Raw genomic sequence first — 17856 nt, 5'->3', positions numbered from 1 at the left:
GAAACACCACAGGGTACCGTTTCATCTAAGGGAGCAGGTGGACAAAGAGCTGGACAGTTTAGTAAACCTGGATATCATCGAAAAGGTGGAAGGCCCGACCCCCTGGGTGTCTCTGATCGTGGTGGCCAGAAAACCTAAGCAACCTGATTCGGTCCGCATCTGTGTGGACATGAGGCTCCCTAACAAGGCAATAAAGAGGGAGCGGCATCTCACACTCACGATCGACAACATAATTGCTGAAGTACAAGGGGCTCGGTTCTTTTCTAAACTGGACAGGTTATCACCAGGTTATCACCAGGTCGTTCTCCACCCTGAATCCAGGTACATAACGACATTTACCACCCACCAGGGATTGTACCGATATAAGAGGTTGAGCTTTGGAGTGTCATCTGCCGCCGAGGTGTTCCAGAACATCATTAGGGGTGCCCTAGCAGATCTGGAGGGCGTCCTCAACATCAGCGATGACATTCTGGTGTTCGCAAAAACGGAGGTGGACCATATGAGGTGGCTGGGAAAGACTCTGGAACGGCTCCAGTCACTGGGCCTTACCCTTCATAAGGAAAAATGCGAATTCATGCGCACCTCCATTGAATTCTTCGGTTTTGTGTTCAAGGAGGGAGGGGTGTCGCCCGACCCAAGAAAGTTCCAGGACATCAAATCGGCGCAACCTCCTGAATCTGTGTCGGATGTGAGGAGCTTCCTGGGGATGGTGACCTACTGTGGGCGGTTCATCCAAAACCTCGCCTCAAGATCTGAACCACTCCAGGCGTTGACGAAGAAGGAGTCAACGTGGCACTGGGGCCCACTTGAGCAGGCCGCTTTCGAGGACATTAAGGCTGCCCTCACAACGGAAGATACCATGGCATTCTTCGATCCCGCCCTGGAATCAGAGATCGTTGTTGGTGCAAGCCCGTTTGGCCTGGGGGCCGTGCTAACTCAAGTGGATCGCAACGGGAGAGTCCGCCCCGTGGCATACGCCAGCAAGGCACTCTCAGAGACTGAACAGAGGTACTCCCAGATTGAGCGGGAGGCACTCGCAGTGCTGTGGGGCTGCAGAAATTTTCGACTCTATGTCTTGGGTCGTCCGGTGACGTGGTAACCGATCACAAACCGTTGCTTCCAATCCTGGTCGGGTCATCGTCAAAACCCCCGGCCAGGATCGAGAGGTGGATGCTCGCCCTCCTTGAGTACTCCGTTACCTTAGTGTACAGGCCCGGGGCCAACAATGCGGCGGACTACCTCTCCCCTCACACGGGGGTGTGCGGGGGAGAGGGGCATGATACCTGTGAAGAAGAGGCTGACAGCCATGTGCGGATGGTGGTGGAGGCGGCCACACCAAATGCGATGCCACTGGCGGAGCTGGAGGCCGCGGCGGCCCAAGACGAGTGTTTTCAAATATTGAGGCACTCGATGCAACACAGCTCCTGGAAGTCCATCCTCGATGCTGTGGCCGGGCGAACACAAGAGGCCAGAACAACACTTGAACAGCTGTGGAAAGTGAAGGACGAGTTGTCGTTTTCGGTGTCGGGCCTGCTGCTCCGGGGTGACCGGATTGTCGTCCCACTTTCAAAAGTGAAGGAGGTCATCACTTTGGCCCACCACGGACATCAAGGCGCAGCCAAGACCAAGGCGCGGCTCCGGTTGAAGGTCTGGTTTCCTGAAATAGAGAAGAGGGTTGATGACTTTGTAGCGGCATGCGTGTGGTGTCAGGCAGCCTCTCCTCTGCAACGGGAGCCGGCGATAGAAGCGATGCTCCGAGGCACACGGCCTTGGGAGGTCGTCCACGCAGACTTTGGCTCGACGTCGGTGGGCACCCACTTCCTGGTAATTGTCGATGAGCACTCTAGATATCCAGAGGTGGAGTTCGTCGAATCCGTGGCGTTTGAGAATGTGGTGGTGGCGGTGGAGAAGATCTTTGCAGCCCACGGGTTTCCCCACACTCTGTGCTCAGACAATGGGGCTCCTTTCCAAAGTGAGCGGTTCTCCGAGCTCATGGAGAGCTGCGGGGTGCAGCACAGGAAGGTGTCACCGCTGTGGCCCCGAGCCAATGGCGATGCGGAGAGACTAATGCGGACTCTTAACAAGACATTCCGAATCGCTCAGGGACAGGGTCAGCCCCTCCAACAGGCCCTGTATCAATTACTGCGGGTGTATCGCACCACCCTGCATGCCTCCACTGGAGTGGCTCCCGCAGAAGCGCTATTCAAGAGATGCCCCCGGGGCCTACTACCCGAGGTCGGGGAGAAGGAGCCTGGAGTGATTGATAACCAGCGGGTTGAAGCGGAAAGGCGAGTGAGAATTGACCAAGAGAACCTGCGAAGGGGTCTGCGGCCTCAACGGCTTGAGCCGGGAGACAAAGTTCTCATCCACAACCGACACCCCCATGGGAAACTCTCACTCCCCTATGAACCCGAGCCATTGGATGTTGTGGCGGTCAAGGGATCCATGGTGACGGCCTCGGATGGGCGATCTGCCGTCACCCGGAATGTGAGCTTCTTCAAGAAGCTGGGTGATCCACGGACTGAAACTCCACCTGAACCTGACCCACCAGAGGACGCCGATGACGGAGATCTCCGTGAGGAGGTCCCAGACTCCCCAATCCGGGGAGCCGCGGCTGAAGGATGTCACGGGCCGGAGGTAGGCAGGAGGTACCCCCAGAGGGCTGGGCGAGGGAAACCTGCTTACCTCAGCGAGTATGTTCTTGGACCATTAGCTAGTAAACTGTGATGAAGGGATCCGGGTGGTTGACAATAAAGGGGTTTTGGGTGTGCAGTAGTATTGGTAGTGTGGGTGTGTGTTAGAAGTTATTAAAGTTAAAATTGCAGTTGTTGTGGTTCCTCCCGAAAAAGGAGGAGTGTGGCGCTGCCCGTAATGACGGGCCTACCCGGCGGCGTGACGTTGCACGCCGCCGCCTTGAATATAAATAAAGGGGCGTTCCCGTCCGCGAACAGAGCGACCGGGAAGCCCGAACCGAAAGGCTGTGTCAGTGTGTGTCCTTTCGGGTGGGGGCTTGCGGGCACGCTGTGGGGGCTCAGGACCGCCCCCCAACAGGCCCCAACGGAGGCCCGCCCACACAACGATGTGAGCAACCTGACATCATGGACATCCGAGATTCCTGCGCCTCCATCCTTATCAAAATTAAGTCACCAGAGCCCTAAATCACCACCTCAAGGAACTCACACGGCCTGCCACTGCGATCTTCCCCACTAGTTTCAGCTACAGACAGTCTCCGTGTATTTCTTGGTGAAGCTCCAGGCTACCTAGAGACTGCATAACAATGTTTGAGCAAGGGGTTCAAACTCTGAACAGGGTGTGAGGTTTGGCCAACAAATATTATTAAGAGTAACGGGATAGCAGGTATGTCCGCCGTAGGCAGTGTCCCATTTATGACGCTTTCTGTACCCATGCGCCATGTTTTTTCATATTATTTAAAGCACAGAAAGCCTGCCTCGGAATCACAGGGCGAAAAATAGCTGATTCCCTAAACTGAAAAACTCGCCCACTGTTCCCTAGAGGAACCGGCTTTACTGGGAACGGGGTGCGTTTGACAGACTAGACGTGTCATTCATTGTCCGAGGCCTCGCCTTCCCCCTTTTCATGCAGCCGCTGTGGCTGCTCTTTATGTTGTCTCTCCACAGGCCGCCGCCTGGCAACCGTGTTGCGTCCTGCTGCAGCGCCAGGCTCCCCATTCCCCAAATACTTGTCCAGTCTACCCGGGACACAGGGCTGAGAACGGCTAGTTTGCAAGAATCGCCGCCGTCATGTTGTCCACGCAGGTATTCCTTCTGCGGCTTTCGTAATAAAACAACCTTCCCTTGCCACTGTGACGAGGGTTTATTGTGCGAGCATGGCACGTTTTTCCACAAACACGTTTTTTTTCACTCGTGTTTCTTTTAACTTCGCAGCTTAATGGCGATATCCTGAAGCCACAGTTCCTGGAGCAGCTAAAGTACCTCAGGGAGCGATGCACCAGTGAGGCCGAGAGGGAGAAGTGTGACCGCTTGGCAGTCTCCCTCTTCCTCTCCTCGCAGGCCGGCCAGCCCTGTGTAAGCGGGGAACAGCGGCCGAAGCATAAGCGCCCCCAGCGGCCACACACCGCCATGGCGGCCCCAGGTAAGACATTCAACTTGCCCATTCAGGGCACATTTCCGACGCCACCTTTAATATATCTGAAATACCACTTTACATATCCAATCTCTGGTTAGGGCAGTTTGCAGGCAGTGTTATGCCCAGGGCGAAACACTATGATTCCCCCAAATTGCTCCCATAACTTGCACCCTGCACTGCACCCCATCTGCAACATCATTACAGCATTGCAATTTAAATAATGTTTGATTGGCATGTACTTACAACTAATGCGTGGACAAAATTGTAATCAACAATAGTAAAACCAGGAATCATTGTACCATGTTTATGTTAATGTATAAATGAAAGGTACACTCCCGGATTATTTTGATCTGAATCGAAAATGGAGTACGAACCAATAGCTGTCTTCAGTTAGTGAACACACCGCTCCATTCTAAACTGTCCGGGAAAGGACCGAAGAAGGATGTGGAAGAAAGGGAATGAGTTAGGTGGTGGGGGAAAAGAGGGCAGTTCCAAGGTAGTTTAAGTAAGGCTTGGTGACGTGGTTGGCACCAAAGAGTCCCTTGGAGCTACTTCGAAGAGTTATAATGGAAGACAAGCGAAGTTGGTAGGCTATCAGGGCAAGCAGTCAGGTTGCTGTACGCTGTGCTTCATTTGTAGGGGGGTTTGCCAAAGCTCAGCCCTGGCACTTATTTTTGGAGCCCTAGCACTTATTGTCTGAGACTTACTTTAATTATGAAGTGGTGATAATCAGTGCATCCATCCACCACAAAGAGCAGGTGTGAGCTGCAGTTTAACCCCAAATATGTCGACTCTGTAGGGAGCAGCTATAGGTGGTGGCAGCAGTGGTGGGGAACTGTCCACCCGCAGTGTTTCAGGAGTGCTAGAAAATATTTGGGCTCTGGCACTTATGTATTTTTTCAAATTAATAACTAGTTGTATGATTCTAACAGGATCTGCCAAATGTGAGTTCTTGAACGTTTAATAGCAAAACCTAATATATGGTGAGAGCATCAAGAAAGCCAACATCTAGACAATGGCCTCTCACTTACCAGTCCCTAGGGATTTCTCTCTCAGGTGGCCAGGCCATGGCCATCGCCTTTGGATCCAGACCCTGTGAGTGGACCAGTGCGGGAGGGATCTTCTGGGAGTGAGGCAGCCAATTGTGTGACGTGGTATGCCCCTCTTTCATGTGCCATACCCCCTCCTATTTTGTAGGATTCTCCAACATCCCAACCCCCCCTTTCTACACAGACACTGGTGACTGAGAGTAAAGAGACTAACACATACATATCTCATTGGACATGTCCTGTTAATCAGATCAGGCCAAGTCACGCACTTGACCTTAATCATATACATCTCATACCCATTAGCTCCCCCCACACAAATAAAAAGCGGAACATAGAGACACACTCTGAGCAAGGCGGAACACCAAAAGTAGCAGATATTCCGGGGCGAAGGCAAACCCACTAGAGCAGAGCGACCGATTGAGAGACTAGAGCGAAGGGTAGAGAAACCCTGAAGTTCCCTGCAGGAGGTTGTTCCCTTCGGGAAACTGTGAAGGATACACAGATAAAGCCAATTCCCAGACAAGAAGAAACATGCATTGTGTTTCAAGGACACCAACCAGCGACCCTCCCAGGTGAACGACAGAGTTGGGGAGGCAAGGCCAAGCCTTTGGTATCAAACCTTGACGCATGAATCAAAGCTGCAGAGACAAGAAAGGAATGCACACAACCAGTGAGTTAGTGAAAGACATGAAAGGCCGGTTTGTGTCGAGGAAAGATTGAAGATGCAACAGTGTATCTCACAACTGAAGGTTTCGCGCACACTGTAGAGAAGCGAAAGAAAGCAAATCAGTAGTGAACTTTTAAATTATCGAGAATTGTGAAGCTAGTGATACAGAGGAGCGCAGTGGTTCGGCGAAAGGAAGTAGCCCACTCGAAAGTCTCAGCCAAAATGTTTGCTGTCTTGTTATAAAGTGACAAAGTGAAAGAACTCTGAAATGCGCAATGGTCAAGATTAACACCGACAAAAGGGGAAGTTAAAAGGTGATTGTTTTAAGAGGAAGATTTCTTTAAACTTTTCTGATTGTGGTATAGAACTACAAATACCAAGAGACACTGGGGCAAATAACATAAGTGAGAGCTGAAGTAAAAGTCAAAGTGGTCCTGTGAAGGTCTGTGATAAAAGCCTTGCACATTCGAAAGTCTTCAACATCAATGAAAGGTCCCGGGCCGACTGAGGAAGACAGGAAACATGAAATAAGTTAGAGGAAGGGAACCCCTAGAGAATGTGAATGAAGCTTGAGGAAGGGAACCCCTGCAAGTGCTGTGATTACGGGGTCTGAGCCCAACTGAGGGAGATCTACGTTGAATCAGGTACTTTTAGTTGAAAGGGCCAAGCCCGACGGAGGGAGACCTACGTGAACTTTTGTTGAATAGTGAAAGAACTTTTGGAAAGCTGGAATAAGTGATTTTAACATGGAAGGCCAAGCAGGGCCTGGACCCATATTTTTGAGCAGCCTTTTTTTGATAACCTGAGCCAGAGTGTGTCATCTTGTTTACGGGGGCTACCTTACTCTGTGCTCTCCAACGTGGGGAGGAGAGCTAACTCAGCCTCCTTGATCCTTTATGTTATAACACTGACTTTCCTTTGCATACACATTCCCCTTTATACACTCTTTGTAGAAGAGATAGGGCAGGCATTAGGTTTTGTTAGTACAGGCCATTTTAATTTAACATAGACTGACTAAGACTGTTCTCTTTATTATTTGATAGTAGAGACTACTACTAGGCATATGATGAGAATCGCTCTCTAGTGGTTCAAGTACCTGGGCATATAATGCTAACATCTGGCAAATTGTGGCACCACCGATGGAAAGGTCCCATGCAATATGCTTTTTTTCAGGAATGGGATGATAGCCGACTAGGCCCTTTATCTGCCCGAGGTCGATAAATCATGCACCATGAGTAAGTAATAATAGCACAGAATATTATAGTGCTTAGTAGGGGGTTCGTGTACATGAAGTTCTTTGTAAATAACCAAATTATTATTATTAATTCAAGTATTAAGCCAATTTTTTGAAATACCAAGGGGCTCATTTTGGAGTTCCCTGTAAATTTGGCAGTGTGGACCTGTACATATGCACTTTGGCGTGCACAGGTCCCTGCACAGCAGAGTGCAAATGTGTAGGGCAAAAGGTGACTTACACATGTGTATGCCCCCTTTTGTCCTGCACTTTTGCACTCCACTGTGCAAAGTGAATAAACGCTGCCTGCTTGTAGTATGTAAATACCCAGCTCCTAGAGGTGCTACCCAAGCAACCGAAGGAGCCCTCTCACTCCATTTGGGCAGCATTTGGTCACAATTGCGATTAAACGATGTACGACATGCTCACATGTCTTACAGAGCATGTCAGACAGCGTTTAATTGTAATTGTAAATGCTGCCTGCTATGCAAGCGGGCAGTGGCGCGTGTACAACGGATCCCAATGGCTGTGCCTGCTTTATGCTTCAGCATAAAGCAGGCCAACCACATAGGGATCTCCAGCATTTGCGCCTGCATTAAAATCCATGTCTGTGCAAATGCTGAGGCATTTGTATGGCAGTGAGGAAGCAAGTGGCGGAAACACAAATTGCATTCCGCCGCTCATCTCCACCTTACAAATAACTGAAAAGAAGCTGTGACATTAATAGAAGGCTTTTACTTCTTTCATTAATGTTATGTGCCCATCCAAAATGAGCCCCCTAGTCAATTGTGCAAGTTGCTGTTGTCTGATAGCAAAATATGGCAATTTGTGTGTGTATCTGGCATGATGCGAGTGCCTGCAATACCTGTAATTTGGCGGGAATATGAGAACATGCCACATCTGGAAAATTATAGTAGCTTGGACATGCAATTGTAGCATTTCACCATACATTAGCCAAAGCTGTTGGCTTTGTTAATGCTTGCTTTCTGTCTTTTGTACATACAACTTATGGCAGCTGACAGTCATCAAGCTTTTGATTGTGGCCTATACATACGTTTCATTGACTATTCAGCAGCATGTGATTGTGTATCTCGCCCCCCACTCTGGGATAAACAAGTTTTTGTAGACTCTCTCAAGATGTATCAATCACTGCTCCCATTGATACCAACAAAGGCCTCAAGCAGGGGTGCGTGCGTGCTCGCCCTTCTTTTGTTTAATCTTTAAGTGGCTGACATGGACAATACTTTGAGCAAATGCCACCGTTATCTGCCAAAAATAGGTGAGAAGAGAATCTCATGGTTATCATATGCGGATTACACCGTGCTGCTGGACCAGACCCCTCTGGGATTACAGCACTCTCTTTCAATATGCTGATGAAAATAAGCTCATGAGTAAAACAAAGATAATGATGACTAATGGGAAAAGACATCAAGCTTCCTCATTCTGCTGGCATATGGGGGGTGACTAAATTACCAATAGTTGACTGCTACATGTACTTGGGACTACCCTTTATGAGTGTTCCCTCTGCACAATATTACAAAGAAAGCTTATCTCTTAAAGCGACTCGAAAGTGGCAGGTGCCTAGAAGCTTTATGGGCAGAGTGGCAGGTGGATCCATCAAGGGTTTCCTTGAAGTATACACAAAGGCTGTGATTCCCAGTATTTTGTATGGCCTTGAGACGCTCCTTGCGAAGCATACAAACGGGCTTAGTTACATTGAAGGTAAATTACTGCGTTCCTCACTTGGACTTCCTACCACAGTCCCTGTTGAGGCCCTCAGTCTGGAGTTGGGTGGCCATCATTATCGACCTTGTGGAGGATTGCATGTTGCTAACTCCGGGCAAAAATTCTTGTCTCTTACTAGCTGTGTTTGCTGAGCATCCCTGTTTCAAGTATAAAAATGTGTTGTATTTGGGACTGGTTAGCACAGTCCAATCACATCTGACCGCTATTGGTCTACAATGATATGATATGATATGACAGAGGGAAGACAGACAACAATCCTACTAGTCCAGATATCATTCAGATCACGCAAGTGCATGGGAGGGGGAAGGAGGAAAGTGTGGGTGGGAGAGGGGACAGTGCAGTACACGGGATAATAAAATAAATAACAATAAGTAAAAGTATGGCCATCAGGTGGCAAGTGCAAGGGTAAGTGCAGACATCAGGTGTCAAGTGCTGGTAGTGGGACTGTAGGGGTACAGAAAACAGTTCCCAAGTGCGGGGGCTGCCAGGAAGGCAGTGCAGGAGTGCGACTGGCGGGGGAGGGGACCTGGGCCTGATATCAGAGGGTGGCCAGGCAACCAGTGCAGTTTCAGTATCAGCCAGGAAGTCAGTAGGGCAGAGTAGGAGAGAAAGCAGAAGCAAAGAGAAAGGTTTTGAGGTGCTTCCAGAACCGGAGATGATTCTCCTCAAGTTTCAGGGAGGCTGTTCCAGAGGGAGGCCCTAGTCGAGGAAAGAGATCTACCACCAACTCATTGTTTGGAGAAGCGACTGACCCTGAGGGAGTTGGAGGCGCATGAGCGAAGAGCTCGAGATGGAAGATATTTGGGAAGAGAGAGTTGAAGGTATTGAGGTCCCAGGCCCTAGAAGGCTTTATGTACAGTGCAGAGGGATTTGAACTTAATCCTCGCAGCCACTGGGAGCCAGTGCAGATTTTTCAGTCCTGGAGAGATACGATCCCTGGGTTTGAGGCCAAGGACAAGTCTCGCAGTCCTGTTCTGGATGAGTTGCAGAGGGCGGAGAGTAGAAGCAGGCAGATTTAGAAAGAGTCTGTTGCAATAATCCAGCCTAGAGAGAACCAGAGAGCTGGAGATAGTGAGCTTCTGGGGGAAGGAGAGGAAAGGAAGAATTCCTCTGAGGAGGTGCAGCTGGTAGTGTGACTTCTTAGAGACGTCAGAGATGTGAGGAGAGAAGGAGACTGTGGAGTCGAAGATGACCCTGAGGTTTTTAGCCTCACAGGTGGGAGCAGGAAGAGGGCCAAGAGAGGCCGGCCAGAGAGTGACAGGAAAGGAGCGAGCGGGTGTGCCAGTGAGGAGAATCTCGGTCTTGTTGGCATTAAGGAAGAGATCATTGGCGGCACACCACTCCTGGATAGCAGACAGACAGTCAGAGATGAAAGAGGGAGAAGAGGGGGCTGAGTGTAGCCTGAAAATGTGATGAGTGTCATCCGCATAGCACTGGAAGTTTGGGCAGAGTGCAGTGCCAGGTATTGGTTGAACAGCCAGGGAGAGAGGTTAGACCCCTGGGGAACACCACAGGTAGAGATAGAGATAGAGGAGAGGAAGGACCCAAGTTGAACCTGGGAGGGGCGATCAGAAAAGAAAGAAGTCTAGTGATATGTCAGACACTGGTAATTTTTTCTTTAAACTATTTAAACTAAAACCCAAATCTTTGGACTGGGATCGCTCGCACTCTATTAATATTCTATCAGCAAAGAAGAGGTATATTCTCTATGCCATGCAAGGATTTTGACTCGCTCAGCCACGCAGTGTTTAGTGAAGATGTGCATTGTATCTCTGATGTGCAGTGTATCTCTGAGGAGGTTTATTTTATATTTGCGCGTTCATTTGTTACCCGTCTATGAGTACATTGGCCATGGGCTGAAGTTCCTCATGATCAAAGATGATGCCAGTTCTGTGCCAGGACTATTGAGTCTGCTAGACATATTTTCACTGACGGCTCTTGTTTTAATGAATTTTCCTTGGAAGGATACCAAAACCTCTGCTCAACTTACCCTTGGCTTCGTTCTGACCAATTGTGGGCCACAATTTGCTCTGCTGAATCATTGGTTATTATGGCAGGAAACGACAAAAACAAAATGTCTGGGAACAGATCTAGCAAAACAATTTTAGTATAAAATGGGAATTGGAAGACTATCCCTCTACGCTTGTGAGACATGTTATTCGTGATGTATTGTATTATATATGCTTTGTATGCTGTGTATATGTGAATGTATATTTGTTGAGATGGTTATTTTATCCATTTTTTATATTGAATGTTTACATATTTTCTAGTGCAAAAGGCCAGAGGTGTTAGCCATGTGCACAATTAAAAAAAAAAGTTTTTCAAAGTTAACCCCTCTCTCTCTCCTAGATATACACGCACTACCTTGGAGACATACAACACCAAACAATAGTATTTATCCCTTTAAACACAATCCCCTCAGACTTCAAACCTTCCTGTGCTCTAAACCTTTACGCTCCATGTTCTCACCTCCTGGCCCCTTCGTCTAAAACATGAAGAGCAGCACCAAACCTAATAGGCAACAATATTGCTTTTTTTTCCTACTGGCTCAAAACACATTTTTTCTCTCAATGAATAGCATAGACTGCATAGCAGACTCCATATCACCAGGGCACATGGTTTCCAGTACTGGGCATTCATTTAACACATCAATGCATGTTTTGGTTTCAACTGGATTAACATATCAGCAAACAATGATTTTTAAATGAAACACCAGTGGTGGTCAGATGACATAACGTCACTAATTTGACTCAACAAATACAAGCACATTCATTAACTGAATGTTCTTGCACAAGCCAATGCATCAATGCTACTTAGCCCCATTTTTAACTATTATGACTTCCTTTGGTCAGCTCAGCAAATATACAGATCTCTGGTTGAGCTCTCGTGGCCATGCCTGATGTCACACATGATCTTGGATTCTCACAAGCTGTCCATTAAGGAATTCATGAACGTCTGCACAATCAAAGTCCTACATTCTAGGGCAGCTCCAGCCATGGTGACATTTCAGATCAGGCTGACAGCAGTTCTTTAGTTACTGTACGCCGCAAAGAGACGATCTTCAGTTCTCCAGTCCTCGATTCAGTGTTTGTTAGCTGTGCACCGGCGAGAAGCCCAGTCTGGCTGGGAACAACAATCTCTGCCTTAATGCCAGTAAGACTGAGATCCTCCTCATTGGCACACCTGCACCCTCCTTTCTTCTCACTCTCTGGCCTGCTTCCCTTGGCCCTCCTCCTTCCTCCACCTGCGAGGCTAAGAACCTCAGGGTCATCTTCAACTCCACACTTTCCTTTTCTGCCCACATCTCTGATGTCTCTAAAAAGTCAAACTTCCAACTGTTCCTCCTCAGAGGTATACTTCCTTTCCTCCCCTTCCCCCAGAAGCTCACTGTATCTCAAGCCATGGTTCTCTACAGGCTGGATTACTGCAACAGCCTCTTTCTAAATCTACCTGCTTCTACTCTCCGCCCTTTGCAACTCATCCAGAACAGGACTTGTCCTCGGCCTCAAGCCCTGGGATCGTATCTCTCCAGCCCTGAAATCTCTTCATTGGCTCCCAGTGGCTGCAAGGATTAAATTCAAGACCCTCTGCACTGTCCATAAGGCTTTCTGGGGCCTGAGTCCTAAATATCTTCAACTCTCCCTCCACAAATACCTTCCCTCTCGAGACCTTCGCTCCTCCGCCTCCAACTCCCTCAGGGTCAGTCGTTTCTCAAAGAAAGGTGCTGGGGGTAGATCTCTGTCTTCGGCTGGGTCCTCCCTCTGGAACAGCATCCCTGCCACTCTGCAACTTGAGGAGAACCATCTCTGGTTCCGGAAGCACCCCAAGACCTTCCTCTTTGCTTCTGCCTTCTCTCCTCCTCTCCCCTGTTGATCTGTTCTGCTTAGACACCGTGCACCTGGTTACCCTCTGATTTTGGGCCCAGCTACGTGCCCACCCTGGCACGCACCCAGACTGCCACCTGGCAACCCTTGCACTTTGGGTCTGTATCTACAGTCCCCTTCTCTTCTTGCACTTATCAGGCACCCCCAGTCTGTACCTTTTACCTAGCACTTGCCACTTGTTGGCTACACTACCATTTGTTTTTGTTTTTCATTCATATGCTCAGCACTTTCCACTCCTCCTCCCTGCACTTTCCCCCTTCCCTCTCCCCTGCACTTGCACGTTCTCAATGTCACTGGGCCTAGTAAGATCGTTGTTTTTGTTCTCCCTGTTCCCCTCCCTTACCTTGTCGCGCTCTGAAACACATGTGTATGAGCGCGATACAAATCAATATCAATAACATGGCAATGACAAAGTAGAACAACAGAAAACGGTTATATTGGCCTTGTGGCAATCCTATTGTGCAAGTGCTTGACAAGGTGGTAAGTGCAAGGGATGGGGTAGAGGGAGAAGTGCAGCAGGGGGGTTCTCCCAAGGAAGGGGGCGGGCAAGTGCTGGGCGAGCCAAGGTGGCAAGTGCCAGGGGAAAAGGGTGAAAGGGAGTATGAGTACGGAGGACAGGGAGGACCAAGTTGGGCTAGTCTAGGAAAGGGAGCCCGAGGGCAAGTGCAGGACAAGGATGCTTGGGGGACTGGTAGGTGGTGGACTGGCCCCTGTAAGTCTCTGAAGGGACCAGGCCCCAGTTGCAGCTGCAGAGGGAGAGTTAGCATGGTAGGTGGAGAGGGAAGGAAGAGGAGAAAAGTAAAGTGTTTAGTTTCTGGAAGTTAAGAAGATCCGGCTCAAGTCAGAGGGTGGTGAGGGAGGCCATTCCAGAGGGAGGAGCCAGCCGAGGAAAGGGATCTACCTCCCACTCTCTGTTTGGAGAAACGTTTGACCCGAAGAGAGTTGCATCCAGAGGATCGAAGGACTCTGGCCGTGAGGTATTTAGGGAGGGAACGCTGGATGTAAAGAGGTCCCTGGCCCCAGACAACCTTCTGTTTAATACTTCATCCACTATTGAAGCGATGATCCTAAATTCAACTGGATTCATGACATGGGAAACAGATACTTGTATGATTGAGCAGGAATAACTATCTAAACTGCAATTGTGAAGCATCATAATTGTGCCCTGTTTCGACAAATCCTCTCTGTTATTGTCATTTTTGCTAGTTAGGCAAGCTACCAAATAACAGTGACCTCCATTATAGTTGTCTATCTCTTGTACATTTTGCAATAACCCAGATTGGTCATCATGTCCACTGCTTCAGATAGGTTTACTTTATGCCGTTCCTCATACTTCTATTTCACATGAGGCGTTCTGTCCCACCCCACCACATGTACCGTCTAATTTCCAAACTATAGAATGATCGACTTCTTATAACATGCATTTTCTACAGAAAACAAATTAGACAGTCTGGAGCTCATTTTCTATTGTAGCGTCTCGTGAATGGAAAGCGTACAGGCCTTGAGTAAGGCTTTAACACATTCGATTCACACCACGCTATATTTTCAATTATGTGTATGGCGGAGAGGAGGGGCGGAACGCAACTTGCATTTCCACTACCCGCTTCCTCTCTGCCATACAAATGCTCCAGCATTTGCGCTGGCATGGATTTTCATGCCGGCGCAAATACTGGAGCATGTTGGAGCAATGGAAATTAAATGCTGCCTGACATGCAAGCGTGTCGGACAGCGTTTCATTGTAATTGTGAGCGCCGCTTGCAATTCAAAGTAAATGCTGTGCGAGCATGCCAGGAAGCGTTTACTCATTTTGTACAGAGTAGTGCAAAAGTGCAGGGTAAAAGGCTATTCACACATGTATGCCGCTTTTTGCCCAGCACTTTTGCACTCTGCCGTGCAAATGATGGACATTTGGCGGCGGGGAGCCATTTACGTTGCAGTACAAACGTAATGGCTCCACAACGTCAAATTACACCTAGGAGCAAAATGAGGTCCTATGAGTGCACATTGGGCAGATGAGAGGGTGTAGGCCAGCTTAATTCATCTGGGACTGCTTTCCTATTAGCAATACCAAAGAAACTGGTGAAAAATGGGCTGAGGCTGCTGTTAATGGCAGTTCAGTTATGGCTAATGCGTTAACCTAGTCTTTATTTGAGAGCCAAATTGGAAGAGCCTGATAAGGCTGCACAACCTGTCCATCCTTACATTTCGTTGGTGATGGAAACACTATGCCTACCCCACATTCCCAAGTTCCTCCTAAATCGCAGGTTCCTCCCTGTCACCGCATGGTGTATCGTATGCGACACCAGGGCTACTTTTGGATTTCAGAAGTCGTGACCACATTAGTAAAGTGTACTTTCTTAAACACCTGACTGGCCCTTCTAGTTCACTTTGATGATTCCGAATTTGAACTTCATTTAGAAACCTACTGAAATAGCATAACCCTGTTAGCAGGCTTATTGCCAGCACCGTGTATTGCATCTCTTGGCGGCGTACTCATGCAGTCTGTAACATGGACCCTGGTGGCTATCTCCCATACCTTTATGGCTGTCTTAGATGTTGGGAAAACACAAAGGGGGCCTCAGCATATTGGTCCCAATGCTGCTTATTGTTGCACCCTCACCATCCCATACGCTCCAGGATGAATGGAGTTATAGTGCTCATCAGGTTGCTTGGGTAGCGCCGCGGATCTGGGTATTTGAATACTATGAACTTCTTGCAACAGTCTAACAATATGTAGTCAGTTAAGTGTATACTGTTATATGAACTCTTGACAGGTGGTGATTAGGGACGTGCACTTGATGGCCAAAAGGGATTTTGTGAACCCCTAGAGATTTCTTTGTAGGACCTCAAGTGTACTTCTTCTTCAACAAACACGCTGTTATTCCTGCTTTGATCTCTGGCACCGATGCTGTTACGATGAACACTTTGTGTCATTCAGTGCCACTCGCTCAGCATTCCAGGTTTTGCCATCTTAGGTTCGGTTACTATGTGGCTGGGTCCTCCCTTGATTACTCGCGGTGGTTGGCTGCATTTGGATCCCGTGTACGTGCGTTTATGATTCTGCCTGATCTTTACCAAATCTCCTGTCTCAAGTGTAGGAGATTGGACCACCATCTTGTTGTCGTGACATTGTTTCTGTTTCGTCGGTGCTTTCGAGATTAACCACAACATGGTCCTGATGTCTATGGATTCATCTTCCCTGACAAAGGGGTATATGTGAGGAGCTCTCGTCACTTGGAAAAGAGAGACTCCACTTGTTGAATTTGGAGTAAGGCGATGCGCTGCTACGACTTATAGGACCGTCTTAACGGGGTCCATTCTGTATGCTTCTCCTTATGCATCTATTAGCCCTCTCAAATAAACCGCTGGCCTGGGGGTAGGGGAGGGGGTGATACAGAGCTACTTTGTTTCATCGTTGTTCCTGCATAGAGACATCTTCTTTTCATGAAAGGTGAGTTGCACTCCGTTGTCCGCTAACATTCATCGTGGTATTCTTTTGTAGTAGAAGACTTGCTTCATTACCTCAGTAACGTGCTGATAATGAGGTCTGACACAAAATGTAGTTCTGTACATTTCTAAAGATAGTCGATTATTAGTAGTCCATATAAATTGTTGGCTTGTACGTTCTTAATGCCCTATGAAATCTACACCTAGTTGTTTTCTTGCTCTATCAAGCGCCTCCTTGCTGACTGGTCAGTAGCTCCGCATGTACTCTGTCTCTTGTCGCTGTCTGCACAAATATTGCATTGTACTAAGGATTGTTGTTTGTCTTGCTCCATTGGAGGCCCCCAGTAGCATTTGCTAATTCGCTTATTTGTCAGGGTACTGCCTAGGTGGCCTTGGTGTGCTTTGCCAATTACTGTGGATCGAAGGTTGTGTGGATAGATTGCTTTGTCTCCTCTAAAAATAATGTTTCCTGCTCTATGTTAGTGCAGGAGCAATTTGATGTTATGTGGTGCCATCACAGGGAGGGCTCCCTCGTCCGTCCGGCCGGCCGGCCGGCCTACTTTCACGTATTGATTGATGTGAAGCATGAATTCATCCCACTCCACAGCATCCTTTCACTCTGACTCAGATATTACATTTCCTTCCGCACCACTGATGTCTCTGATCGACGCAGCAATGACCTCGTCCTCCAGTAATGTCTTTTCTGCCTTCTGTAAGTCATAGTATAGATAGTCAATCTTCCTGATAGTTCTACCAACCCGCAAAATACTAGATTTGGAATGTGTATTCTTTCAGTCAATCATGGGTGTGGATATTTGTGTGCCTCGTGGACTGAATTAATCTATATAGTCCTGAATTAATCCGTGTCAGAGGTTTGTGATCATTCATTATGAAGATTGTGTTCACCCACACATATGTTTTTTAAATACCCGACCGCTCAGGCGCAGGCTAAGACTTCTTTTTCAATTACTGAATATTTTCTCTCAACTGAGGGCAACATCTTCGATGCAAATGCAATTACTCTCCATCTTCAGTGCCTCTCTTTGGAGTGAGGGTGGCCCCCAAAACATATGCACTTGCTTCAGTTGTGATATGTGTTCCATGTGGAAATGAATGACTTCAATCCAAGTGCATTGGTGATGCACCTTTTTGATATTTTCAAATTCACTGCCTTGGTCTTCCATCCACATGAACTCATTATTCTACAATTTTAGATTCAAAGATGCATTTTGCTTTCTTATACCCGCATCCTGCAACTTGAAAAGCACCTTATGCTATGATGTGTCTTGTTCATCTCATGATTATGTCACGATGAAAATGCAGTACATTTACGGTCCTCTTAAGATCTGATCCATTACTCTCTGTAATACTGATGCTGTAGATGACAGGCCAAACGGCATTCGAGTGTAATGAAACGTGCCTTACAGAGTAATGATGCCTGAGATACCTGGATTGTTTGTGCAACCGCACTTAAACAATAAACACAGACAGGCGGGGTTTTTCCTTAGCCTTGGCATTACCAACTTTGGTAAAAGTCCCCGCCCGAAGGGGTTTATTGCTATTCCCGGGATGCTAATAGTCGTTTTTGGGTAGAAAGGAACTGAAAATAGTCCCTTCTCCTTTTCCATGGCGACCATTGCCGTGACATAGATGCGTCGGGAATACTGAGTTGTCCTGGTGCAGCGAGGGACAGAGGAGCGTGGGTGGGGGATGTGGAAATTG

At 48.0% G+C, this 17856-nt stretch overlaps 1 protein-coding gene across 2 annotated transcripts in view; it reads left to right on the top strand.

The window, feature by feature from the left end:
• Nucleotides 1-3432: 3432 nt before the first annotated feature.
• The window catches only part of TEX26 (testis expressed 26), a 199239-nt gene continuing 184815 nt past the window's right edge, over nt 3433-17856 (top strand). The window contains exons 1-2 of one of the 2 annotated variants that reach the window (XM_069640082.1): nt 3433-3776; nt 3906-4113. In XM_069640082.1, coding sequence (XP_069496183.1) covers nt 3762-3776; nt 3906-4113 — 223 coding nt within the window. In that variant the 5' untranslated portion in view covers nt 3433-3761. The remainder of the gene's footprint in view (nt 3777-3905; nt 4114-17856) is intronic. The other variant, XM_069640083.1, reaches the window with a different exon arrangement.

Source organism: Ambystoma mexicanum, chromosome 7q, assembly GCF_040938575.1.
Source record: "Ambystoma mexicanum isolate Mex_15411 chromosome 7q, UKY_AmexF1_1, whole genome shotgun sequence".
NCBI lineage: Eukaryota > Metazoa > Chordata > Amphibia > Caudata > Ambystomatidae > Ambystoma > Ambystoma mexicanum.
Note: the sequence above shows the minus strand (reverse complement) of the source record. Positions and strands in the feature narration are given on the sequence as shown.